The following is a 27,782-nucleotide window of genomic DNA, read 5'->3' as shown; positions in this document are numbered from 1 at the left end:
AAACGTGTTACAATAATATCATTCTACTCTGATGCTTTTTTTTTATTTTTTTATCAAATCCTTTAATATAAAAGTCACTTTAATCTATCTACCAAAAAAAGTCACTTTAATGTTTAAGTGTTTCTAGTTATGTTGAAGGAATTTACTTAAGAAGTAAAACTATTGTAATATCTTTTTTTATTTTCATTCAAAAATTTGAAGACGAAATCTTATTAAAGAGCAACCAGTTATCTCTTATTACTTGGGTTAATAAATTAATATCGGTGTTTGGTGTTTAGTTTAACACGACTTTAATTTTTTTTTTGGGTAAAATTATCCTTGGAGAACTATATACTGATTAAAGTATGATAACCAAATCTAGGATTAGGGTTGATGGCCTCATCTCATGAAGTTAGACCTTAAAGCTCAAAGAATAGTAAGCACTTACAAATTAAATAACTCACCAATAATAAATTTTGACAAGATTTAAACCTCAATCCACTTAACTGATGCAATTTTAGTTTTACCTTGTATTCACCATAACTTGACATTGAATGAAAAGTAGTTAATCTCTTTCTATCATTGTTAGCTCTTAAAATCTAGTGAAATAATTACATTTTGCAGCAAATTAAGCCAAATTAGATATATGATTCTTAAAAGTTAAACATACTTATCAATAATTTCCAAACATATATAACCTATATTAAAACTGGCTATAAAGAGATGATCTTAATTAAAACTACTACTTTTTTTTTCCTGTTTATTAACTGGGATGATATTAGAACTTCAAACACATGTACAAAGCATTTCTGCAATTAAATATAATTGTAATATTATGTACTACTAAGTATTGAGTATTCACGCAATAAATAAGCGAAGAAATTTTGTTTGACAGAAGAAAGAAATCACACCATTCCATCCACCACCCAAAAACAAACGCAACCCAGTAACGCGCGTCCTGAAGTGACAGAAAAGGGACAATTATTGTGAAAAAATTTAAGGATTTTTTTTTCTAAAACTTTGTGTGTCCTCAGCACTTTTCCCAAGTAAACTGTCTATTAACAGCTGGTGCTTCCTTACCATATCCATGTGCTCTTTCTCGTCACGCTACTATTTGTATTATTTTCCCTCAACACAATACAAGTGGTCCAATATTTCACTGTAAACATATAGAAACCATTAACTAGCTGCAGATATATGCTCAACAAGGGGGATACATGTGCTGCCATCGTATTAAATGGGGGAAAAAAATTCATCACAATAATATAACTTGAGTCAACAAGCTTGGAGACCAAGCTAGACTTTGAATTAGAATTTTAAATGTGACAATGAAATATGCAAAAAAGAAATGTTAGTCATATGCTACATTCAGCCTAGAAATTGACGATAGTATCTGTAGTCACTGCCCACTGCCTCTTGTTTTCTGCGACTTATCTATGAAGGAATTATATAGTATTATGCAATATTTAGATTAGATGAGATCATGGGACCTCCCCCCAATATGAACGCAGATGGTCATAGAAGGACTATGTTGTGTTTTATGCATAATCAAATTAGATTGATTTTTAAAATGATGAATAGATTTAATTTCCATTCTTTTAATCAACGATATCAAAGACACTTACTTATACGCATTAAAAGGTTTTCATTCACCTAATTACTTTGACTAAGCTTCTCCAGCACACATACTTCATGCGTTTACATCCGAGAAACCATGAAATGTCCTACCTTAAAATGCGATTTTAAAGTTGTGCGTGTACAAAGGGATACGTTACAGTTACAAAAATACAACCAAACTTTTGTTACTGTTAAGCTTTAGTACACCTTGTGCTAAAAGCTTGTTTTATGCTTCCATCAATAAATTCATTTGGCTTTTCAAAAAAAAAAAAAATACAACCAAACTTATTTTTTCATCTTGGATAAGTATTTTGATTTGTGAAGTAGTAGAATAAGGAGACACTTATGATAGCATGCTGGAGTTGTCAGCATAGACTACCTAGAAGATTACTAAATAGATCAAATCGCATCCCAAATAGTTTCATTCAGTCACGATTGCTTAACTAACTAGTTACTAGACATCAAAGAATCTTCCTAAAGAAGATTTACCAATCAAGCTAGATTTCAGTTACTAGGGTGAGAGTTAACTTCAGATCTTTAAATACTTGTGTGAACTCACATAAATAAATATTGCTTTAGGTAAAAGCTCAGAACAAAAGTTTGATATACTAATACTAACTAACTAATACTAATACTATTGAAATGAGGCCCAACATGAAAAGGTTATCAGGACACAGAAAGGGAGGTTTTATTTTCTTTTTTTCCATTCTGCTAAGTTTGGACAGGGGCTAATATTTTCAAACGATGGTTAATTAATATTGTCCAAAAGTTGTGGGGAGAAGTTTCTTCTGGCAGACGCCACAAGGGCGCATAGGCCTCAACCTTTGACTAATGTGTGAAGCACTTTCTGAAACTTGGAAAGCAAAAGGGTAACCGTGTCTGCTTTTTTCTCACATTAGTTGATCTCTTTCCACTGCTCGTCAACAAGCCAAAATATGAATATGTGTCGGTTCTGGACCCTTTTTATATACAAGAAGATTACAACACTGCACACATATTTGACTTTGCTACAAATCACTGTATCGGGAATTTAGGACCCACCAGAATTTTTTCCCCTTACGTATAGACCACTAGACTTCATCTGGCTAAAGCTTATTTTCAAATAAGATGGGCGGGGGGCAAAGGGCAAAAGTGTTGATCGAATGGGTCAGCCCTTTGATTAAGGACTCATTGGTGGGCTGCATGTGGGGAGTGACACTTTTTCTGTATCATTGATCATGATTGAATCTACTAATTGAAAGCTCAATTTACCCCTTTTGAGTCATTAACCTTGAGTTATATATATTAAATCTTTTGTTAACCTTGTTCGTGTAATTTGTTTTCTAACTTTATGATTTTGTACCTTGCTCAATTAAACTCCAATCGATGTGCGTGAGTTAATAATGCTTTTTGATCTTTTTGGATTAATAACGTGTGAATGATTGATTGAATCTTAAGAACAATTATTATCATTATAGTTCTGATCTGAGTTTTCTATTCCAAGTTTTCATTTCTCCTGTGGGGTCAAATACTTTATATAAAACACAATCCATGAAATTGTGAAGGTGATTTTTAGGAAGTTTAAATGAGCGTTTGAATAAAATTGATCTTGTAAAATTAATTTTAGTTAAAATTGTGAAGTAATATGGTTTATATTTGAATATTTTATTAAAAAATTAAGTTATGAATAAAATTCAATATAAAATTTTGGATTAGCACTTACTTAAAATTATTTTAATTTAGAATCAATTCTGAAATATAAAATCAAACATATGTATCCAAAATTAATTCTAGAATCAGAATCAATTCTAGAAAGCTAAATCAAACACATTAATTAACATAAAACTATACCATAAAATATGTAAATATTTAAGTATGTAGTCTACCCATTCCTACTAATATAAAATAGTACATATTGGCATTTTTATAAAACGTGCAATCATTTTATTCACATCAATTCAAATTTCTTTCAATAAGATTATTTGTGTGTATTATTTTTACGTGATAATAATAGTCTATTTGCATCAAGGTAGTATACATGATTTTGAAAGTCTGTTTAATCGGTATTATTGAAGTTTGAGCATATTAGGAAGAAAAAAAAAGTTGTACAGAAAGGGACGAGAATTATTTAAAAAAAAGTACTCCTTTTGATTCCCTAATGGTTTCTTTTAAGGACACAACGAATTATTTGTACGCTCCTTGATTAATTATGATGAAATCCTTCAAAATAGTATAGCTATGCTTACATAATACCTCAAAAATTCAAACTATTCAATCATTTATTGTGCAATGGTCCGGCATAGGAACTTGTAAACCTCTATCACTCTTAATGGACCGTCATACATTCTATAAAGTCTCCAATTATTAAATTTGATCATACGCTGCTGTAACATAAAATATATGAGCAGTGTCTGAGGCATTGAACACTTTTCTAGCCTAACTCTCTGAGAAATTCACCAACTACGTAGTCTGAGCTAAGACTCCACCCTCCAACCTTAATTAAAGAAAACAGGTTTTGTTTTTGTCAACATTTTCATTGAATTTCAAGACCTTAATGTGTTGTCCCCCTCACCATCACCACCCACATTTATACACCACCTAGGTTTGCTCTCTTCTCCCTTCTCCATACTCCTTCATTTCTCATTGGTTTAATGGTCTTTGAATCTGCTTTTAATTCTCTCCTCAGCCATCATTGATTCAAAGCTAGTTTTTTCTCTCAATTTGATAATAACAACCATGTACTTGTTTCATTAACTTTGTTCACCCATCTTCAATTGGATAACAACCATAGCCTACCTCAAATAGATTTTCCAAGAAGGTGCTATTTATTTTGTCTCTAATCCCTTACATTGCCAAGTTCTTCTATTCATGTCTGGTGTTCATATTCAAGATCCAAGGGAACCAATTTGTCTGCATTTTTATCTGTAATATCTGGTATGGATCTTGTAAGCAGAAGATACTTGATTTATGCTTCACAACATGGGCCACAACCACAAGCACTTTCACCAATCACAAGTCCAGGGAGTTCAATCTTTCATCCTCACCAGCATTCTTCTAGCACCAGTTTTCCCATCATTGCAATTGCCATAATAGGAATAATGGCCACGGCTTTCTTGCTTGTGAGCTACTACATCTTTGTGATCAAGTGCTGCCTCAATTGGCACCGAATTGATGTTCTAAGACGTTTCTCTCCATCTAGAAGGCGTGAAGATCCACCACCAACATACTCACCAGGCACAGATACTCGTGGACTAGATGAGGCACTGATCCGGTTAATCCCAGTGATTCAATACAAAGCACAAGGGGATAATAGAGACTTAGAAGAGAGAAGATTCTGTGAATGTGCTGTTTGCTTGAATGAGTTTCAAGAAGATGAGAAGCTCAGGATTATACCAAATTGCTGCCATGTGTTTCACATTGATTGCATAGATGTTTGGCTTCAGAGCAATGCCAATTGCCCTCTTTGTAGAACAACCATTTCCTTGACAAGCAGATTCCACATTGATCAGCTTCTCAACCTAAGGCCTTCTTCTTCTTATCCTCATGATCAAACCCCACCTAGGGAAAACCTCATTGGTGGTGATGAAGATTTTGTTGTGATTGAATTGGGTAGTGATCATGATAGAAGCCAAAATTTGCAAGAAAGAGGCAATGCTTTGGAGTTACCAACATGTCCTATTAGTCCTTCTTCACCAAGGAAGCTATTGGAACATAGAAATGTGCAGAAGAAGAAAACAATGAAACTGCAGAAAGTGACAAGCATGGGGGATGAGTGTATTGATATTAGAGCCAAAGATGACCAGTTCTCAGTGCAACCAATAAGGAGGTCTTTCTCCATGGACTCATCAGGGGATAGACAGTTCTATTTAGCAGTTCAAGAAGCTCTGAGGCATCAGAACAGGCAAGTCAATGAGGTCAACTCCATTGAAGGTTGCAGTGGTAGTGGTAGTAGAGCCAAGAGGTCATTCTTTTCCTTTGGACATGGAAGTAGATCCAGGAGTTCTGTGCAACCTGTTTCTTTGGACCCCTAAAATTTCTCCTTTGTCCCTCTTCCCCTCTTTCCATTATGTTTGCAACGTGCAAGTTTCTTAAGTCTTTACTTTTTTTATTTTATTATTCTTTTGGTGAGATAGAGATGTTGCTATGTTAGATGTATGAACAGGTCATAGGATTGTATGACAAACAAACATTCAATTGGATTTAATTTTTAACTTAAAACCATTATTTCTGTATTATGTATGTTTCTGAGTGTGTATAAAAATTATGGCATGGTGTTTTGATATGGTCTAGTTTGCTTCAAACGGCAAGGAGCTATCATGATAAGCATCATTGCTGCAATCATCACATAATAGCTTTCTAAAGGAAAAAAGTTTTCCCGCTATGGATCAATTAGGTTGTGCCATTTCTTATTCTGGGCATATCAGAAAGAGAAATAAGCAAATCTGGCTTTAAAGTAAAAACAATCGTAGGAAATAAAGCAAAATAAATGGATAACTCGACCAATTACCAAAATGGGGAATCCAAGGGTGAATAAAGTAGATAGGTGAAGGTGTCCCAAAGTTTATTTTAAAAGAAGGGGAGGGGGTCCTTGTTTCATTGATAAATAGTATACAACCACCAACATTATATTTCTGTACAAACCGTGTGTGTTGTAATGCTGGTGGATGGATAGGAAAGTTTGGTCATATTTGGTTGGTTTGGTGATGCTTTTTTGTTCCACAGTTTCATCTGTTTCCAGCTTGTAGGAATCAATCATTAATTTGCGGTTGAAATATTTTATTAACTAATGAAAGAACAACAGCCAAATTCATTGGTAGTAGTTCATCAATCATCATTGTAGTTATGATTTTGCCCACCCAAATATTTGTCTGCACATAGTAATTTCTTAAGCTCGCTGACAGGGTTAACTTTAATGTTCATATGATCTTTTACTTCTCATTTTATATGACTTTTTTTTTCACTTTAAAATAAAGCATTGGAACTTTTGTCCAAAGCATCCCCTTCTATTCTTTCTCATAATAGAGTCCTCCTTCAAGGCCATGTGCACGTAAGCATGGGCAGGGGCTACAAGATCTGTTGCACACTTCAGGAACCCGTGAGATGCTACATCTTTGTCAAAAAGGTAAGGGGGAAAAACACAACCAAAAGTTCAAAGAAGCTAATCCCCCAAAAGAGGAAAAATAATCTTCAATGTCATGGGGCCTCATTGTCTCGTGTTTTTTGAAAGTAACTCAACAATTTTTCTGCGATAAATAAATTTATACAAAACATGTTCTTGGAATAGGACGAGAGAGTGAATGCAAGATTTCATATATGTTTTTCATGCTTCTCAATTCCATTTGCCTTTTCTTTTCTCTTGTCAGAAATTTCACTTACCTTGTACAGTAGTATCTAAGAATCAATATTCTACCAAAAAGAACATACGAATAATAAATCCTAGAATCACATCATTATATACACGCTTCCTAAAACTTCCTTTAATTAATTTGTGTGGTGTGAATTCTTTGAGTATGATAGAATTATTATAAATAGTAAAACTCTCTCAACTGTCCAAGTTAAAACATTATTACATTTGATTCTGTTGGTTGTACTTTATCACATCATCCTATCCTATTCATTATAATTTAATAATAAAGTAAAAAAGTAAAATTCTATTGGATGTTTGTGTAAAAATTTAACTTCAATTATATTTCGTGATACATGCTACCTTTCAAAATGAACAAAAGAAAATTGATGAAATATTGTAATTTGTAGATGTTACTGTGTGCAAAATTAGTAATAATTAATATGTAATAAAAAGGTGATTTTCTTCTCTATATAGTTTAAGAACTCTTCCATTTCCAAGATTTTTTTTCTACCTTCTCATTTTTCAAATTAAACTTTTAAATACATTACTTTATTTATTTTATGTAATTAACTTATTATCATTTATATCTTGATTTTTTATATCTCTATCCGTTTCAATAATTATTTTTTCCAAATTTTTGAAATAAAAAACAACTAAAATTTTATTAATTTTAATCATTGATGAAAAGTATTTCTTAACTTAACACAGACCAAGTTGTATTAAGTATTATTTTTTTACAATGGTGATAACTAAGAACTGTCTTTTTTTAAAGAGAGAGTAGTATATGGCTGGATTTTGGATCAAACTTCTTGTTTGGATAATGAGTTTTGTGGAAATTATCTTCACACGACCTGTTTATTTCATAGTTTTGTTATTTTTTTTAGGTCCACCTGCTATTACATAATTTCAAATTGGTGCTTAGTTATTCAGGTCAGTGGTTGGACTTCACAGGCCTTTTTGTTTTATTTTGTCTCACTAGAACTGGACTATATGATGACAAATTAGCTGACATCCACACCTATTTGTTGTCTTTTGTTTTGGGAACTATTACTAGTCCCTATCTTCTTTGTTGTTGGCCCATACAAGTATGAGAAAAGACTCCTTTTTGATAAAGTTGTTTTTTTAAATAAGGGTTTCTTTTGTTCTTTGTGTTCAAATGAGACTGAGTTAAATGTTCATTTGTTTTTTTTCTTGCAGAAAATCTCTCCAAGTTAATGCTTACATTCGTGATTTGGCTTCTTTCCGCAGACGTTTCACTTTTTTACAGCGCATTACTGAATCTTTAATTAGAGTTAGTTAGATCCACATTAGGTGTTCAAGGAAAATTAAGTTGTCTGGCTATAACAATTACAATTTACTGCATCTGGCTGTCTAAGAACAAGCTGATTTTTGAAGATTATCAATTTTTTGTAATAGAAGTTATTAGCAAGATTAAGTTTCTTATGTATAGACAAACACACCTGTTACATTTGGTTTAGCATCTTGATATATGTCTTATTGTATTAGGGAGATTTTTTATTTTCTCTAGCTGTGGGGTATGCCCCGTTTATTATTGTATCATTTTGGGTTTAATATAATTTACATTTTTCCCCCCCAAAAAAAAAAGACTCCCTTATCCCTCTATGTAAACCTTCCTCTTTTCCCTTCCCGTGAGCCACCAACCCTTGTCCATCTTCCCCTGAGTCGTGCCCAACCCTTCTTCTCCTTCCTCCTCCCCACACAAGACCTCTTTCCCCACGCGCCACCCTCATTCCCCTTCCCTAGAGGCGCCACCCTTTTTCCCCTTCCATTGCACACGCGACCCCCTCTACCACAGTGTATCCACCACTACACCGCCGCAAAGTCACTTCTATAACTTTGTCCACGCCACACATTATTGTTGTTAAAAATAACAACAGAAATACAATTTCATTGAAACAGTACAACAAAATCATAGTTCCAATGTTAATTTTTTTTACCCCTTTAATGGAAAACGAAAATATGATTTCGTTATATAATTGTACAACATAATCGTATTTTTTACATTCTCACTTTTGTTTCTGACTCCTTTAATACAATGGAAATACGATTTTATTATACAACTGTACAACGAAATCATATTTTCATTATGTATTTGTTATTCGCACCCCCATTGTGTAACAGACACACGATTCCGTTGTATAACTATACAACATAATCATATTTCCCTGAAAATGGCATTTTTGGAAAGAAAAAAAAAATAGATGCCAGCCCCTTGGTAGGGACCATTAACAATGACAATTGGGTCAATAGTAACTCCCTTTGTTTTTGGAGATGGGTACGAAATTGATAGTTGCTTCAGCACCCCTAAAATTGTTTCCTGCACCTTTTCGGAATATATTTTTTACCTTTCAGATTAGCCAATTTGGAATATAAAAAAGTGCATCCAATCTGAAATGTAATTTTACATTCTAGATTAGCCAATCCAGAAGTAAAAAAAGGTGCAAGAAGTAATCCAGAAGGTTCAAGAAGCAATAGCCTATGAAAATTTGCATCATACCATTACCAAAGTTGGTACCTTGGTTCCGTTCTCTTGAGGCTTTGGCATATACTACTGGTATTTTTTATTCTACAGAATTAATTTAGCAGAAAAAGGATCCTGCATCCTGCAGTATTCATGATATATCTGGGTGGGGATTAGCTTGGGGTTGTTAGCATGTGCAATGTTGTTAGGCTACCATATGTATTGATTGTGATTTTTTCAGAAATTTGGTGTCTGGTATGCCTAGGAGCCAAACCAACACCTACAATTAATTTATTTGCAACAAGGGTTGTTATTGGGTACATCGATTACTCTTCTGACCCATTAATAATCTTTTACTTATATAATTACATTACAGTTGAGAAATATCATTAATTATATTTTTAATTAATCTGACATTGTCCTACAAATTATTAAGCCTATCGAAATTTATTATAACTTTTTCTCAATTAATGATAATTATGTAATATCTATATGAAATTATAAATTTTAAAAAATAAAGTATAATAAATGTAAACTTATAACTATTTAAATCTAAGTATTCAATTTTGTAACTGTGAATAATATTTGTACGGGTACGTGAATTTTGTGTTTTAAAACTCATAACATATATGTCCCAAATACACGCCACACCAAAATTTGTAAGAGAATTAAACTATACTACAAATCTGCTTCAGATAGCAGTTCATCACGACACTTTCACCATAATCGTGCAAAAAGGTATATAAAAAGTACTCCTGTTTTTTGTTAAGATTGTGAGGGTAAAGACCAATTTCTGACCCAATCTGTCAGAGTTGCAACATTTCTACTAATGTCTTCAATATTATCACTCTTCATTGCGATCACTTTCTCCTCCGAGTAACTTTCTTTAGCCTCCTCAAGCAGAACTTGGAAGATTTCACATTCAATATTGTTTGAAAGCTTTGAATCTTTGTACCCTCTGTCACATTCACATATATACGTGGAAAGTAAGCTAATAATGAAACCACTAATAGAGTATTGCAAAACCAACGTTCAATAACAGAAACGAGTGCTTCCATACCTACTACTCACGATCATACAAAATGGTGTTATCAGTTTGAAGTACAACCACGCTATCAAACCATCGCTCAGGAAAGAAATCGCAGCCATGGTAGTCCACAATGTTTCCCCCTCTTCCATAACATCCTCAAGTTCATCATACAGATATAGTCGTAAACCCTATAAAATCAGGCAACGTACACATAATGATATGACAATAAATGCGTCAATGATGAGGATAATATTAAAATTATTTCATGTAATCCAACATAACATAAACCAAATCCAGGTAGCAATTCAGCATCAAACTAAAATATCCTGACACATAATTGGACAAGTAGGTTCGCAACATGAGATAAGAAAGGGACTTCCGTTTTCTTTTGGCAAAAGATCCCAAATAAATTACAACTCGATGTACACAACCAACAAACAACTAAGATCATGAGGAAAATTCAGAAGAATAATTAGTTTCAATGTCTTTATCCCCGTTGTATGGTTAGAAGTTCAAAATTTTTATGCACTATGGTGATAAGAAGAATGAAGATATGTTGCCCAGGGGACAGTATCTGTAAAGTGTAGGACCTGAAAACACTCCAACTTCAGGAAGAGCCTAAAGTTTTCCCATCCCCTTCAACCAAAATATTGTGATTGGTAATCTCCAAGAGATATTAGAAATTCATCCATGAACATTATAACATTCACTAAGTAGCATGCACCTTTGATACCAATGAAAAGGAAGCATGACATAATCTCCAATTCTAAGCTCAGAATATGTACCACCTAAATTTTTTACAAGGATCATCATTGTTTAGTTACAGTCCAGAATCTATTCACCTATTATCTATATCTACGCACAAAAATTAACATAACAACTTTCATCAAAATTCATAAAATTAACATAACAACTTTCATCAAAATTCATATGTTGTTGTACCACAAAAGGAATCGGTTATTCTAAATTGAGATGTGTAAAATAAGAAAGTAAAGATGTATCTTTTTTGATCCTAGGTTAGAGTTCATGTGAACTATCAATTCATTGAATCAGAGATTAATTCTACTTGCAGGGGGTGATTTTGCACAAGGTTAAAATTAAATATGAATTCTTTTATTACATAAATTATTCATGTGAAAGCAACGAAAGCTCTGTATCAACCTTTTAGATTAAAGTAAAGATACATCTAAGCAACAATATGAAGGATTGGGGTGAAATTATTTGGTGAGTGAGGTATTTATATTTGTCATTAAAAATTCATATAAAATATATTAAAATTTGTTTATTTTTAAATAATAATACATTTTATAAGTGATAAAAATTTTAAATGAATATCAATAATTTTTTTAATATTTTTTAAAAAAATAATAATCTTAACTGAATATCATAAAATTTATTTGTAAAAAAGAAAAATCAAACATCTCTTAGTGTTAATGACACGTGTTTGTGATTTTAACAAGCATTATTATTTGGCGTGTCGTATAAAGTAAGTGCTAAGCTCTAGGATAAGATCAATTGCAGCGCCACCATCCTTGGCACGTGGACTCTGAGTTTAGAAGCCAAAGAAAATACAAAAGATAGCAATAAAAATAGAAGTGGAAACAGACTGAACTCAGCACATGCACTGTTTTTCTTCATAGCTAAAGACACAGCACGATGACGATGAAGATAATGGTAGCGATAAAGCGAGTGGTGGACTACGCCGTGAAAATCAGGGTGAAGGCAGACAAGACAGGGGTGGTGAGCCAGAACGTGAAAATGTCGATGAACCCCTTCTGCGAGATCGCTCTCGAAGAAGCCCTTCGCATCAGAGAGTCTGGCTTGGCCTCCGAGGTTGTCGCCGTCACCATGGGACCCTCTCAATCTCTCGACACTCTCCGAACCGGCCTTGCCATGGGAGCCGACAGAGGCATCCACGTCGACTCCTCTGCTTCCCTCTACCCTCTCTCTGTTGCCAAAATTTTGAGAAAACTCGTCGAGATTGAGAAACCCGCTCTTCTCATCCTTGGCAAACAGGTATTATTATTACTCTTCTTCTCCTTTCTTTTTATTTGGATTATTATTATTAAGTGGGTTTTTTCTTCTTAATTATTTACAGGCCATTGATGATGATTGCAATCAAACTGGGCAGATGATAGCAGGACTCCTCAACTGGCCTCAAGGGACTTTTGCTTCTAAGGTTAGTCCATTCCATTCCATCATCACTATCTATCATGTTAGTGCAATTTATTCAAATAATTATTATTTCTCTTCATTCTTCTTTCCTGTTTTATCAAAGGTACATTTTTCTTTGAATACCAAATGGATTCCTTCTAATGCAGAGATGTTTATTCAATTTTCTCACCCCCCCCCCCCCCTCTAATTTTTGCACACTGTTGCCTCTGCCATCCTTTTGTTTATCAAAATAGGAATACTATTGAGGCCTTTGTGAAAAATCTTTAGAGATGAGTTACACATCTTCCTTTCTTCATTTTATTTTACAGCAGGTTTAAACACTACACCTTAAGTTTGGTATGTAAATATGACAAAACATTAAATAGCATGCTTGGTTCTGTCTCCAGATTGTGCCTTTGTGCAAAAAGTTCAAAGCTTTTGCACAAACCATGGTTTGGGGATTTTCAAAGCCCAAGGGCGCTTGTTTGTATACGGGTTAGAAGAGCTTTTGAGAACTTCTCTATTGGAAATATAAAGCTTTTTGCCAGTAGAGGAGCTCTCTAAAGCTCTCAAAGTTGTTAGATTAGAATAACGAAAACAGCCAGGGAACTCCTCTTATGGTTATGGATATACATATCAATGTATGCGTGTTAATGATTTCTACCAAAGGGTATTAATAGTAATGGCTCAGACACTTTGGTATCATGGATGGTTTTGTTGAATTTTGCTCTTTTGAAGGACTGGAGTCTTCTACTGAGTCTGAAATATGTTTCTTGTTACCTCTTCAAAACTGTTAAGGGAACTTATCCTTCATTCCTTGTTATATCAAATCTTGTGCCATTTCAATTTTCACATCAAATTTTCTTTCAAAGTTATCTTAGAGTTTGATCATTGTTGCATCTTGTGTCCAACTGTTTCTTAACAAAATCATTGACCAAGTTGATGAACTAGGCCACTTCTTTAGGAAAGAATTATCTTTATTTGTCTTGGAAGGATACAGGGTCATCTGCTAGGTTTGAATTAGAGTAATCAAGATTTCATGTGGTAGAATTTCTTAATGGTTCATTAAGTAGGCATATGCAGCATATATCCAAGAAAAATTGCAGTTCAGTGTTACAGTTTTCAATAATAATTTTGTTCTAAAATATCAAATTATTTATTTTGATTAAATCATTTTATAACTAACTGCTTCTTTCCAGTAGGTGGTCCTTGACAAAGAGAAACAGGTTGCCACAGTGGACAGAGAGGTTGACGATGGTATTGAAACCGTGTGTCTGAACTTACCAGCAGTAATAACGTAAGTGTCATTCTTTTAAGCCTGCTGTATCAACCCTATCTATATTTTTAAGAAGCTTTGCCCTTTTGTATATATGTATCACATGGTGGTGACCTAAGATGCATATAATTTCCTTTTCCCTGTTTTAATTTGCTGCTTTCTTTTCATATCATTCATAACCAAAGTTCAAGTTAACTCTTTGGATCGTGAAGCAACCTATAATACTGTCTAAACTATCTTTTCACAAAATCTGTAAGAAAAGCTTTCTCTTTGAATGATATTGCCGGTTTATTTCACTTGGTGTGATTATAAAAAGGAAAACATCATGTTACATGTATAGCGTAGTGCTGGATTGTAGTTTTCGTTTTATTTTTTACATCATTTTGTGTGAGGACGTTTAAAGTCATAAGTGTGGTAGAATCTGTTTTTTAATGCTGTTTTTGGTTTAATAGTTGCTTGAGATTGAAGCAGATAATATTTTCATGACTGCTTGTGAGTGTAAAGCTTGAGTGAAAATGCACTCAGCCATAAGAAATTTTATATACATGATGATTACGAAGCTATTAAATACAAAAACAAACTTACAACAGAAAAATAATTAATTCTAACTCTACTTCCTAACCATGTATCTAGATTCTAGGCTACTGCAGTAAGTGGAACCATTATTGTCATGTAATTTCCAACACAGTTATTCTTTTTTCTATTTTCTACAAAATTATCGTTAAAGCATGAAAAATTGTACCCTTTGCCAAATTTCTGAATGCAAACATGAATTGTTTCTTGTTTAACACTGCAAACTAACACTGTTATCTTCAAATTGACTCATTTATAAGTGTTCATAAAATTTCTCTGGGATGGGCATCATTATAATCCAACTATGTCAAGTTGCATATAAGATTATCCTTTATCAAGCAACCTTGCTGAAATTATAAGGATACTAAAAGTTTTCTGAATTTTAAGGCAGCTATCTGCTTCTTGCACAGTTGCACCGTTTGAAGAATGAGCAATATATTGATCTAAAAATGCATAGTAATATAATTCATTTTGTGCCTGAACAAATTTGTTTAAGTAACTTACTGTATATATATATCACTGTTATACAATAGAAACACAGACACTAATGTCTCATTTGAGATTCATATTACTGTTTTTTTTTTGAGAAATGACGTGGGGATGAATTTTCTTGATTAAAACAATGTTTTGGAACTGATGTGATCACAAAAAGTAACCACGTGATCTATACACTTCAGTCAAAGTGCTTCAAATGAGCAGTGACATATGAATACATTTGCATTTCCAAATATGGATTACAGATTACTTAAGTTTGATGATATGTCTTATGAATACTTGCGTCATTAGATATATAATGTTTGGTTATAGATAGTTGCATGTATGGTTGCTCTAACATATGGGTGACTTAGACACATTTCTATGTAATAGTAATTAGTGATTTAACAAGTGTGTTTTTCTCCCTCCTTTTAAAACCCTTTCTTGATATGTGAATTTTGAACCTTTTCTTCTTGCAGCACTGATCTGAGGCTGAACCAACCAAGGTATGCTACTCTTCCCAACATAATGAAAGCAAAGTCGAAACCCATAAAAAAATTCACTCCGGAGGAGTTGAATGTGGAAATCAAATCTGATTTGGAGATTGTTCAAGTCACAGAACCTCCCAAGAGAAAAGCAGGGGTTATTCTTTCTTCTGTGGATGAGCTGATTGACAAACTAAAACATGAGGCTAATGTCATCTGATTATTCTCTTCTTTTCTATAAATTACTTCTCACCAAAGGATGAATAATATGGTACCAACATTCTGATACTTGATCAAATGACTCAATAATTAAATACTGTTCCTTTTTATTTTTTTGTATTTATCGTATATCCTACATCTAAATCCAATCCTGACAGTCGTCTGGTGAATGAGAACCACTGTTTTGTGGAGATAGTGCCATTTTTATTGTAGAAAAGTCCTTTTCTTTTAAGTTTTGAATAATTGATATTCAAATATCACACTGGTCATTAGATGTATAAGTAATTTGGTTAAGTTGGGTAGGACTATTTCAGGCAACATGTGCATTTTGACGGACTCAAACCCGAGACATTTCATCAGTTAATTTACACGCATAATGATTGTAGAAAAGGACATTATTCAATTTTGTAAAGGACTTACACTTGGATTTCTTGGATTTCTGAAAGATGAAAAAATATAATTTTGTTCCTGAGTTTTCAAAAAGTGACAAATTTATTCCATCATCAATTTTTTTTGTCAACCTAAATGATTGATCCTATGTGGCACTCATTCTAAATTTTGTTGTGTGTTACTAATGTGTAGGGAATAATTTGTCACTAAAATTTTAGGATTAATTTGTCTATTTAAAGAATTGTAGATGTTTTTTTTTACAATGGTTAGTGATTATTGACAAATAAGTTCTTAAATAATATTATTGAATGTTATTTATATCTCTAAATGTAATAACTTACTTTCAAAATAGTCCACCGTTAAGGGCTAAAACCAATCCCTACACCAAACAACTCACATTTCTATTTCATGCAATCTAACTACCTAGAGACTGCCCTTAAACAACTCATAAACAAACCACCATAACACAAAAAAGAAAAATAAAGTATTTTATAATCCAACTCTTTTGCAAGTAATTTACTATCCCTACTTACAAGCCAGCATCCTCTGTCATGGGAGTGGATAAACAGACCCAGGTGCATGGGTTGGCCTGTGGTTCATGTGGATAACAGACCAATTTTTTTAAACGATTCATGATTATGTCATGGACCCGTCTCGCTTAACCCGTGAACTATGCGGGTTTGGCCCGCGAGTTGCACGTATTAGGATTTTATTGCTTCAAATATGAAATCATTTGTTGTTGGAGATGTTTAAGTTTCATATTTTAGATTTATTGTTTGGATTTTCTTTTGTTAAGACATTATTTATTTTATTGATGTAATTGACTAATTGTTAAGATTTTATTTACATTTGTATTGAACTTAATTTGATTGTGATGTATTTTTATTGAAATTGAAATTCTTTTAAAAGTAGACCCGCGGGCCGATCCGTTTGACCCGTGGGATCCTCAGGACGGGAACGAATCAATTTATTTGATCCGTATAAGAATGCGGAGCGAACTAGTCCGGTACGCTGCCAATGCAAACTTATACGAGCGGATTGACCCACTTACTCACCCCTATCATCACACTTCTACAACCTTCAACTCAATTTTCGGTTTCATTTCCCCCCAATTTTACTAAGTTTTTAATTACACCCCCCATGCAATAAGCAATAATTGTTGATTGATTCCTGCATATATCCACCAACTCGTTCAATACCCGTTGGCTTTTAATTTGATTGTGTTTTAATTGTATTTCACGTTTGGGTGCTTCGTGTAATCGTGTTGGAGCTGTTGATCCTACACTTCTTTGTAGTTCGAAGAATGGCTTTTAAATTCCATTGGATATACTTTTAAAAAATTATGGAAGTAATTTTCTGGCAATTTTTAACCATAAAAAATAGTTAATTATATTTTAAATAATCCTATCAAATAATTAAAAATTATCACACAATCACAAATTTACTGTCACATCATCACTTCACGGTAATAAGGATGTAAATGAAAATAGAATTGAACAGAAGTTAGATTATAAAATGCTTTTTTTTTTGTATTATGGTGGTTTGTTTATGATTGATTTAGGAGTCATCACTAAATTGTATGAAATAAAAATATAAGTTGTTTGATGTAGGTATTGGATTTAGCCGTTAATCATGGACTATAAGTTGTTACATCCGAGGATGTAAATGATATTTATCGTTGTACAAAAATATCTATAATTCTTTAAATTAACTAATAAATTATTCCCTCCACAATTCCTTTGATTAACAAAAATATCTACAATTCTTTAGATTAACTAATAAATTATTCTCTCCACTTTAACAACACACAACAAAAACAAAATATTTGAATATTTTTTTAAGAAAGTAAGATATATTTATCACACTTTTATAAAATTTAAAGATAAAATTTTATTTTTTCATTTTTTAAGGGATATAAAGTATCAGTATCCTGAACTATAAAGTAATATCACCCGTGGAGTCAATTTAAATTACTGAATTTAATAATCATTTTCACTTTTCTATAGTGATATATCTGGGCATTTATATGGCTGAAAACTACAGCTGACCCTCGAAAAATCTTTTGTTCCTCTCTATTTTATTTGTTTTTCTTGTTACTTTTAATGTTGTCAGGTAGATTCTTGTAATAGGATTATTTTTTGAAAGGTGAAAAAATTAATGAGAATGCATACTGTATAATATATAGCATTTGTCCTTTCTTGTCTGAAGGAAAATACTTCCTTGAAATGTTTAATTGAATTAATGAATGTTGATATAATAAGACAAGACTAATGATCATTCATTAATTTGGAAATTTTTTATTTTTGGTCTTTGATTAATTATGAAAAGGCATCTCCCTGAGGAAAGATTAGTTCAATTTGTTTTGTGCACAATGTTAGTATAATTTTTATATTATCCATCAATTGAGAATCATAGTTGGTATAATTTTAAAATAATTATCATAAAAGTAAATAATTTTATTATGCACAGTAATTTATGATTATATAATTGCGTGAAATTAATTAAACGATCAGTACATGTCGGCTATTTTTTCTTTATTTTTAAATACAAAGTCATATTTCTTATCACTCTTGTGCAGTTAGTGGGTTAATGTATTAGAGGCAAATTGAGACTTAGAAGAAAGGGATAAAAAATGAATCTTAAATATCTTGACGACGTACAGCTAGTTTCCATCTTATCATTTATCGGAAAATTGAAAATAAGGAAAATGACGACGAAAAGGTTTAAAACTTCCAACTTTCATAGTTTCATTCTTCAATACTTTGTAAAGCATTAAAGAAAAATCATAAACAATTCTTTAAAATAATATCTTTAATTTTGGATATATTATCTTCTGTTCTTATTATAAAGTCTACGTTAAAAGTAACTTGATACTTTTTAAAAGATCAAATCTAAAAAATTTTAAAGTGACGGGAAGAAACACAATCCATCAAATCTAAAATTTCATACATTAATTATTTTTTCAAAAAAACACCTATAATTAAAATTTGTTCTAGAATAAAGTGACGGGAAGAAACATAATCCATCAACGTGGGTATTATTTCAGAACATAATTTCTAATGCTCTCAGATTTTTACTTTTTGGTGCTCCAACATTTTCACTTCTGAAGACAAATGATTCATCATTCTAAAAATTATCATCTCTTTTCTAAGATATATTTCATGGATTTTAGACTAAACATATTCTTTTTTATATGTCTGGTTTGGGCATCCTTATTTATATGATTTAATAGATTTTTAGGTGACATTTTGGTTACCCAGTAAACCAGTATGCAGTAATTCAGACCTAGGTCGCATTGTGGAGAAGGAGCTGCATAATTAGTATCATAAAAAACCAAAGAAGATACAAAAACATGTGTAAAGAACTTTTTTTTTGCCAAACCAAGAATCATCTCCTAAAACAACCAAGTTTTTTGGATGTTTCCGCAACCAGGTTCATCACATTGCGGATGGTTTATACTCAAAGATTACTGTGTTCTGGTCCCATTTGAATCTCCTTCACATGATCTCATGTTAATTAGCGCTTAATTGACTTCTGCAACACACAATAAATTGTCATCAATTAGGTGATATTATTATTTTAAATTGAAGGTTGTTTAGGAAAAAAGTAAAGGATCCAGTGTCCAACTCATGATTTTGTGTAAACAGATTTGTAAGGCACATCTAAAACCTATTCAACACTTCAAGAGATATATTAGTTATTCATGTATTATATGTAGCTTCCGAATCTCCTTTTGGTATCAGTGGGCAAATTCTAAGTTATCATCGTAGTCGACTTCATTGAACTATTTAAGAGACATTGATGTGTACGAGAAGTTGGTTATTGAGTGCTGAAATTGATGATAATGTCTTGATTACTTGATTTAATTATTCTATTAAATGATTATTTATTTCTAATTTAATAATTAATTATTTACATTGTTATATTTAATACATGTTTTTTGAAATCTAAAATTCTTGAACAAAGTAGTACTTTGATAAATGAGATAACTTCATGTGATGAAGGTTTATGTTATATAACAATGTAAATTTTTAAATGATCAATTTCTTCTTTATCCTAAAATTTTGGTTTATAGTCTATGGAGATGATACATCAACTTATGCAAGTGGTATGATGGGAAGTGACCTTACTACCCACTTGGAGGAATGAAGATTGCATCCAATGTTTGAAGAATTATGAGTAGTTAACTTTATTTTGAATGAAGACTACATTTATTTTATGACGTTTGTGATTGGCTGATTTTATGTTATTGTTGTTGCTACTGTTAGATTTTAGGCTACTTTTGTTATTCATTTTATGACTTTGTGATAGGCTGATTTTATGTCATTATTGTTGTATATTTTATGCTACTATTGGATTGGATTTTATGTTGTCATGTATGGTCTAAAAAGATGTTGTGGTTGCTGATCAAAATTGTATTTTTCATTCTATGAAAAATTATTTTTTTACAGAATTTGATAAGCATGTCGGTGGCGGGAAGAGACGGGACAGGAAAAACTCAACCTCGATTGGGAACATGGATGGGATAAATCTACATTCCTGTCGAGTTTCGGGGTGTGATAAGTAAAAATCGACCCCAACTTGCCCGTTGCCATGCCTACTAAGCAACCTCTTCTCTTTATGACCAAAAGAAGAAAACTCTAGAAGTTGAGATTGTCTATAACTTTATTCTGCAAAATCTTAAAAAATATCACAAATAAAATGCCCTCCCAGTTTTAGATTTAGTACCATTGGTTGCTTTTCCTTCGTCCAGAGGGAGCTGCAACTCTGAGACCATTTGTTTATTGTTTAAATTTTAAATGAATTCCACATGGAAAACATTGGACGAAATAGTTTGGAGAATGAGCTATAAAATTGAAGCAGATGCTATTGAGCAACATACTTATCTGGATGGGGTCAATGGGCGATCTGATGTGCACATAATAACAACCTATCCATAAATTTCAGGGAACTATGACCAAGTATTTATAATTAGGAATGTACACAGCCATAGGACATTTACTAAAGATATGGAACAAATTTCTAGTACTAAAACATTATTTGGTTAAAAGTTGCTCTATTTTGAGGGAGGTTTTAGGTACATTCCTATAAAATGTGAAAATAAGTTTTTCAGCCTTTCAGACCCCAGGAACTCAACAAAATCTTGCAGAATTTTACTAAGCCTTAGCTTGTTGAAAGTCATTTTATCAAAGGAAATCTTAAATTGGTGTTGAAAGTTAAAGATGTGAAGTAGGCATTGGGGCTTAAAATAATGCCATTAAAAAATTAATCACGTGTGAAGTGTCTTTTACCAATGAAATATCTGTCACGCACAAAACAATCAGAAAAGTTTATCAAACTTCAACAATACAGTGGCATGATAAAAATAACAGTGGAGCTTGGTAGCTACTTTAGCATGGCTAGAAACTTATGGAAGCACTCACGAGATTGATTAAGTTATTTAGGTAACTAATCTAGGACCACTAACATGTTCCAAGTAAGTCCTATCTATTCCTTTGCAGGACAATGATGAAATTTCTCTTTGGACCAAATGCAAAATATGGATCGAATGGTAAGCAGGGGCGGAGCTTTGTGCTAACAGGGGAGCCATGCCCTCCAAATGTAAATAAGTGACTAAAGTTATATTTTAGTTAATTCCATTTTGGCTCCCCAATTTTTTTTGTTGAAGCTCCGCCATCCACTGATGGTAAGGAACTGCTCTCCTTCATGAATGAAAAAGGAAACTTCTTAGGCTTGATAATAACCTTTTCTATTATTTTGCGTAAGGAAGCTACACCCAAGAAGTTCATGTACAAATTAACGGAATACCACTATGAAGGCAGCACAAAGGCCCACCAACAGACAACAGTGGGGATATCCGGTGAGATTTATAAGTTCCAAAAACTTGCACAGTAAATTTGGGGTGGCAGCAAAAATATATAAACAGAAGGAAACCGAAGAAATGCTTTTAGTTTTGTAGAAAACAGATAAAATGTATATATATAAACAGATTCAAGAAGCAAATTGATTTTTTTTTAATTCTTAAGCATGCCCCCCTAAAATACTAGCTCCACATTTGCAAGTTTTAAGTTGTAACATAAGAAAATTTGAGTGTAGGAAAAATATGAATCCCTAAACTGCTTTTCCAATCAATAAATCTTCAATGCTCTCTTCATTTTCCCCAAAATCTTGTAACCGTAAGCAGTGGAATCAGAAAACTAAAAATCCTTGGCTTAGAATAATTAAAGTTCAAAGCAGTATCATTCAGGATATAATGTTAAATATTTCTCATACACCCGTGCACAACCCAAAATAAAACTATCCACACCTACAAATCACTTAAAAATAAAATCCTCTTACTATCCTTTCATAATAAATATTGAATGAAAAACAAAATTATTTATTGTACGTCTTGAAAGTATTTTACATTTAAAACTAACATAAAATGTAATAACAGAATTTTTATTTAAAACTTAACATATAAAATGTAATAGGAGAATTTGTATAAAGACATAATAAGTGAATTAAGAATTATTCATTCATAGCTGAGACATTAAAGTTACAAAGGAAGTACAGCAATTAATTAAGAGGCCCGGTTTTACTTATAACAGCCTCTCAGGAGCCCGATGTGGGACTCGGTAGCGCAATGCATTGCACCGTTCGATGTGGGACTCGGCAATCCTTTCTCCACCAATTTGTTCTGTTTGTTACTTAACCCTTTTTTTTAAAACATTTGTTACTTGCCTTTTATTTATTTTATTTTATTTTAAAACTAAAAAAATGTTTCATTCCAATTCTCTCAAGTTCGGGGAAAAATTAAGAATTTATTATGTTTTAAATATAGAGATAAAAAATCATACAATTATAAACTATAAAAAACTACTATGTAATAGTAAATTATATAATTAAAAACTTAAAACGGTAACCAATTATATAAACTTTTTGAACCTCTAAGAAATAAAAAAATACCAAAATAAAAATGAAAACAAATGTAATAGTTAGTCTTAATAAAAAAATTCTAAAAAATAATATACTTTATTATATATATTATTTCATCTTAAACGTTATGTCTTAATAAACATAATATAGTATTATATAATTAGTCTTAATAACTATTATGTTTTTTCTTTGATTCTAAAATATTAGTTCGACTTAATATAAACATAAGAAATTTTATAACATACTATTATTTTATATTTAAAAATATAAACATAATATTATGTTATGAAAATATGTTATTTTAATATTACTTAATATATTTTATTAAAATATCAAAAATAATATTAAACTATCATCAATTCAACCACAGTTAAATCATTAAATTTCGAATTAGTATTTTCGCCAATTCGATGTCCTTTCAAGATTTCAAAACATTGCTTCATAGTACCTATTTCAATTTATTGTGGTGATTCCTATTAATTTTCAAAGTTTTAAAAGGTTATACCGTTTTTTTAATCATTTTTTATGCACAGATACTGGGGTATTTGTGGTTAGTTATGATAGTATGTTATAGCTTTTGTTTATCGTTTTATTAGTATAAAATATTTATTTTAATTGATTATTTTTAATGAGATTTGTGTTTTTTTTATGTATAAAATTCGAATATGAGATTTTAATTAAAAGATTCGAGTACAATTTTACTCGAATCAATTGCTTAATAAACCATTGTTTAAAATATGGATTACGTAAATATTCTACTTATAGCGGATTTGGTTATGCATTGCTAGGCCATAAACATGCGTAAGAAATGAGAAAAAATGAAGCTAAAACTAGAAGCTCCCACGTCAAACAGTTTTGACTGAGTTTAGGTGAAAACCTGCATAATGTACCATACAGACCATGTAACACAACTTGAAACCGTAAGAATTGAACCCTTTAACCAGTCTTCATTTATAGCAGCACTTTTCCCTGGAATATGGATTAGAGGATGCCATAAATTTCTCATAACTGGTCCTTTGTACAGTGTCATGATCAAAACTCCAGCTAAGGAGATCATGGTCCCAATAACTTTTGCTATACCACGAGGATTTCGAAGATCAAGAACCTCAAACCTACATTTAACTCAACTCTTTTAAGAATCAGATAAAAAAAAATGTAAATATAATGACTTGTGTTTGAAAAGTCCAAATTCATGCAGATAAAGAATTAAGCAAACCCGAGTGCCACTGCAATGATGAAGGTAAGGGAAGCTATGGTGTTGACCATGGAAGCAACAAAGGTCGGATTTGTGTAGTTCAGGCTTGCAAAGTACATATTAAGAGTCACACTAACCCTGAAATATTTTGAGGTTAGACAAATCAAGTTTCGATTACTTCCCTATGGTATAGAATTGTAGCAGCATGCATTGTCCTTACCCTAACAGAGAAAGCACAAAAATTTCCATGAAAAGAGCAAATGTCAGCTTTGGTCTTGCATTTCTGCAAGAAAACAAAAGTTATAGTCAGATACATGATAAAGGTTATAGGATCATACCAAATTCAATTGTTCAGATAAAATAAATTTATTAAGAATGCAAATGCTAAATTTGATATTAAAATGCAACCAGAGATGGATAAACCAAGCACTGATGCATACTTTTAAGCATCCATGCATGAATCAAATCAAGCATATGCTTGGCACAAAAAAGAGAGTCATGCAAGTGCAAACCAACTCTTGAAGAGAAATGCATATGTACCTCTCCAAAAAGTATGCAAAAGGGAACATCATAGCCGCAGCCAGAATATGCCGATAGGTTACGTACACATGAGGGCTCATACCATGATTGAAGGAGGCTTCAGTGATGAAATATAAGAAGGTATAGCCCACCTGGACTATGACCATTAGCAGGTGTGGCTTTAACTCTCTGCATACAAGCACATGAGAAACTCTTTTCTGTGCCATAACTCGTGTAAGCTAGTTTAGTGATAGGCTAATTCATGTGACTCACAAGCTCTCAAGAAGCTCAATACATACAAAATATAGTTGATGTGCTAGTTGAATGTGATTCTTATTGCATTGACATGGTATCATGTTCTTATTAAATTCCCACGAAATGTACTCAAAATTCCTGACTAGACTATGACATCAGAAAGGGCATCAGGATATTGGAGGATAAAAAAATATGCTAGTTGAAGATTACATAACAAAAGAAATATGACCATATAAGTAGGGGCAGAGCCAGAAATTTTAGATAAGGGGATCTAGTGTAAAAAAATTGTGAACATGCATGACATTTATAAAAAAATTAATATATAATTAGTATTTCTTTTATGAGCAAAAAGAAATATATAAATTATGTTGAACATAAGAGATATTAATTAATAAGTGCAACTAACACATAAGCGTCCAAAGATTGATAGTAAAAGGAGAAGAAAATAGAAAATTTTCATTCAAGTTAAGTGAAAAAAAAATTTTATTATAGTCAAAGTATGTTATTCAAATATATCAAAAATAGATACTTGAGTAACACATGAAAAAATCTTAGAAAATACTTGTTAAATGAATAAGATATGATAATTGCTTAGAAAAATTAATTAAGTATAAATTTATCATTAACAAAATTAGAAACTATAAATCTAATAAAATATTACTAAAAGAAATCAATTTTTTTTATTTGTTCAAAGTTAGCTTTTCTATAAGTTAATTAATACAAAAGTTACCAAGTTATTTTAAGTATTTTATTAATATTTTTATTCTTATTTATAAGACTCAATTAAGAAAATAATATGTAAGATAAAAAAATATAGGATGAAAATTTTTAGGAACACAATAAAATAAAAAATATATGTTACAAAATAATACGTAAAGTTTATTTTGTAACATATATTCCATCTGAAATTTGAATATTATATATATATATATATATATAAGTATGATAATTTTTTTAACATCCCATAAATATGGTGTTATAATGCAATGAGTCAACTCGTATGATAGTCAGCCTTCTATTTTTGAAGGCACATACTTCTCATGTCCCTTATCACATGTTAAAACTAATTTTTCATTCTAATCCAAACTTTAGGAATTACGTATTATCAAATATACTTTTGTACGTGGAAATTTAAAATGACTAAAACATCACTTTGGTTATATTTTATTTATCCTTTTAGTACATGCCGCATAAAGCTAAATACTGTAATTTTTTTTTTTGGTTTCAAAGCTTAGGAGAGAAAACTACAAAGTAACAAATATTTTATCTTGCTATTTGTGGTAAAAAGATTTGCTAATTGTTAGACTACTAGTCTAAGAATTAAGAAATATAAGAGTCTCCAAATTCCACCTCAAAATCCTTAAATTCTCCATACTGAAAATCACATAGTAGTCCAGAAATATACCAACTGCAGCTAAGTGCTTTCACAGGGGACATGCAAATATAAAAACTAAAGAAAAATCAATTAAAAGATTTCCCATTATAAGAGCAATTATTATACACCTCTATTATTTTTCCTTCATGGCCGAGTATTTGGCCCCTATTAACCGTCAGCAAAATTGTTGCTTCTACTGTTCCCTTTCTTTTATGAGTTACGTTTTCTTGTCGTTGATGATGTGATTGTGAATTCCACTTCACATCATAGTGGCACATTGTTTCTACTCAAATAATTAAGCTCTTATTTAGTGGTGTTCCTATGAGCATAAAGATGCCACAAATTGCCTCTCGTGTTTCCTGAGCCACAAGTTCATGTAAACAATGAGCAAAGTGCCAAAGTATCAGTTTTCAAATCAAAAACAGTTGTTTTAGGAAGTTGGTAACTTGTGAAGACCAAAAATGTCCCATTCGATGTGAGATGTGTCATATGTGTGATGTGTCCTATACTGTAATTATTATGTTTAGTGGAATCTGAACCTTTATTTTGCAACACGTGATGTATGGTTATATTATATTCTTCAACTGTTGTAGGTGGCAATCCCAGTGGCCAGTGGCGACTAGCCAGAGAAAAGTATAATATTACAGACTACCCTGGAATTGGATACATATATATTTTATTGGAAACTTTTCATCTATGTAATTATGTTCATTCTTTTTTTTTAAATTTAATAGAATTTGAATATTATAATTGAATAATATTCAATTATATCAATTAAAAAAAACAGGAGAAGAAAACTAATTCAACTACAAAATATTTGAGGAGGTGATAAGATAATGATCAATAATATTAATAGGGAACACAGGGTTCTTTCGAGGCATGAAGTTTCTTGGGGATTAAAAAAAAAAGTGTACTACTTGTTTTCATACAAGACATTCTTTAGAGCGAATAATCAAAAGGTCATAAACATAAAATCAGCTACGTATTACATTCTTCAAGGTAAATTCCTTCGTATATGCAATTTGTAACTAAGCTCACATCACATCTATAAGACCGAAAAGTTCTTTTGTACGGTGGGTTCCAACAGCAAACAGATCACTGGTTTACTTTTCTGAAATTACGTCAATATTACAACTTCGGGTTAGTGTTCTTTATGACTTTATCTAACCGAAAAAGCTGTAAAATTTATCAAACTAAATGTTCCAACTTTTTTTGTATGTGATTTACAACTCTCATATTTTGAGTTCTTGAAGCAATAGCAGAATCGCGTAATGACATCACTATCTTCTTCGCGGTTTCTTCTTAATGTTTACATTAGTTATCAGTGGCATAATGATTAATGATTGGGCACAAAGGTACTCCATTCATAGCAGCTGTAAGAAAATGATTTATGGACATAAATAATCCGAAGACAAACACAAACCCTTTCTCTAGCATATGTTGGCAAAAACATATGTTAGCAACCCAATTCCCGGTAAACATAAAAGTTTAACCTTCAATCACAGGATCAGGAAA

General features: G+C 31.9%; 3 protein-coding genes across 4 annotated transcripts; 2 read left to right on the top strand and 1 right to left on the bottom strand.

Moving 5' to 3' along the window:
• Positions 1 to 3,931: 3,931 nt before the first annotated feature.
• LOC100775286 (RING-H2 finger protein ATL16) lies at positions 3,932 to 5,774 on the top strand. Its single transcript, XM_003555462.5, has one exon. The coding sequence runs from the start codon at positions 4,512 to 4,514 to the stop codon at positions 5,604 to 5,606; it is 1,095 nt and encodes a 364-aa protein (XP_003555510.1). The 5' UTR covers positions 3,932 to 4,511; the 3' UTR covers positions 5,607 to 5,774.
• A 6,173-nt stretch (positions 5,775 to 11,947) lies between these two features.
• LOC100790069 (electron transfer flavoprotein subunit beta, mitochondrial) lies at positions 11,948 to 15,725 on the top strand. Its single transcript, XM_003556304.5, has 4 exons — positions 11,948 to 12,450; positions 12,533 to 12,613; positions 13,791 to 13,885; positions 15,391 to 15,725. Exons 1-4 carry the CDS (start codon positions 12,091 to 12,093, stop codon positions 15,614 to 15,616), a joined length of 762 nt encoding a protein of 253 aa, XP_003556352.1. The 5' UTR covers positions 11,948 to 12,090; the 3' UTR covers positions 15,617 to 15,725.
• A 3,629-nt stretch (positions 15,726 to 19,354) lies between these two features.
• Positions 19,355 to 25,146, bottom strand: LOC100789540 (WAT1-related protein At5g07050). 2 transcript variants are annotated; one of them, XM_041013462.1, is made up of 5 exons: positions 24,659 to 25,144; positions 24,339 to 24,401; positions 24,140 to 24,256; positions 23,801 to 24,035; positions 19,355 to 19,539 (listed from the first exon to the last, which is right to left on the bottom strand). In XM_041013462.1, exons 1-5 carry the CDS (start codon positions 24,862 to 24,864, stop codon positions 19,522 to 19,524), a joined length of 639 nt encoding a protein of 212 aa, XP_040869396.1. In that variant the 5' UTR covers positions 24,865 to 25,144; the 3' UTR covers positions 19,355 to 19,521. The 2 variants fall into 2 exon arrangements, with proteins under 2 accessions (XP_040869396.1, XP_014628070.2); XM_014772584.2 differs by lacking the exon at positions 19,355 to 19,539 and adding an exon at positions 21,587 to 21,707 and having other exon boundaries at positions 24,659 to 25,146.
• Between the last annotated feature and the right edge of the window lie 2,636 nt (positions 25,147 to 27,782).

The sequence above is a fragment of the Glycine max genome, chromosome 20, assembly GCF_000004515.6.
Source record: "Glycine max cultivar Williams 82 chromosome 20, Glycine_max_v4.0, whole genome shotgun sequence".
In the NCBI taxonomy this organism is placed as follows: Eukaryota; Viridiplantae; Streptophyta; class Magnoliopsida; order Fabales; family Fabaceae; genus Glycine; species Glycine max.
This window is presented reverse-complemented; position numbering and strand designations above follow the sequence as displayed.

Excerpts from the sequence above, each read along its gene's own strand:
- LOC100775286 (XM_003555462.5), top strand. The coding sequence starts at position 4,512 with ATGGATCTTGTAAGCAGAAGATACTTGATTTATGCTTCACAACATGGG.
- LOC100789540 (XM_014772584.2), bottom strand. The coding sequence starts at position 24,864 with ATGGCACAGAAAAGAGTTTCTCATGTGCTTGTATGCAGAGAGTTAAAG. Across the intron at positions 24,257-24,338 it reads TTTGTGCTTTCTCTGTTAGG|GGTTAGTGTGACTCTTAATA; the intron begins GTAAGGACAATG and ends AAAATATTTCAG. Across the intron at positions 21,708-23,800 it reads CTGTATGGTACATTATGCAG|GAGAGCAGTTCCTTACCATC; the intron begins GTTTTCACCTAA and ends TCATTCATGAAG.
- LOC100790069 (XM_003556304.5), top strand. The coding sequence starts at position 12,091 with ATGACGATGAAGATAATGGTAGCGATAAAGCGAGTGGTGGACTACGCC. Across the intron at positions 12,451-12,532 it reads TTCTCATCCTTGGCAAACAG|GCCATTGATGATGATTGCAA; the intron begins GTATTATTATTA and ends AATTATTTACAG. Across the intron at positions 12,614-13,790 it reads AAGGGACTTTTGCTTCTAAG|GTGGTCCTTGACAAAGAGAA; the intron begins GTTAGTCCATTC and ends TCTTTCCAGTAG.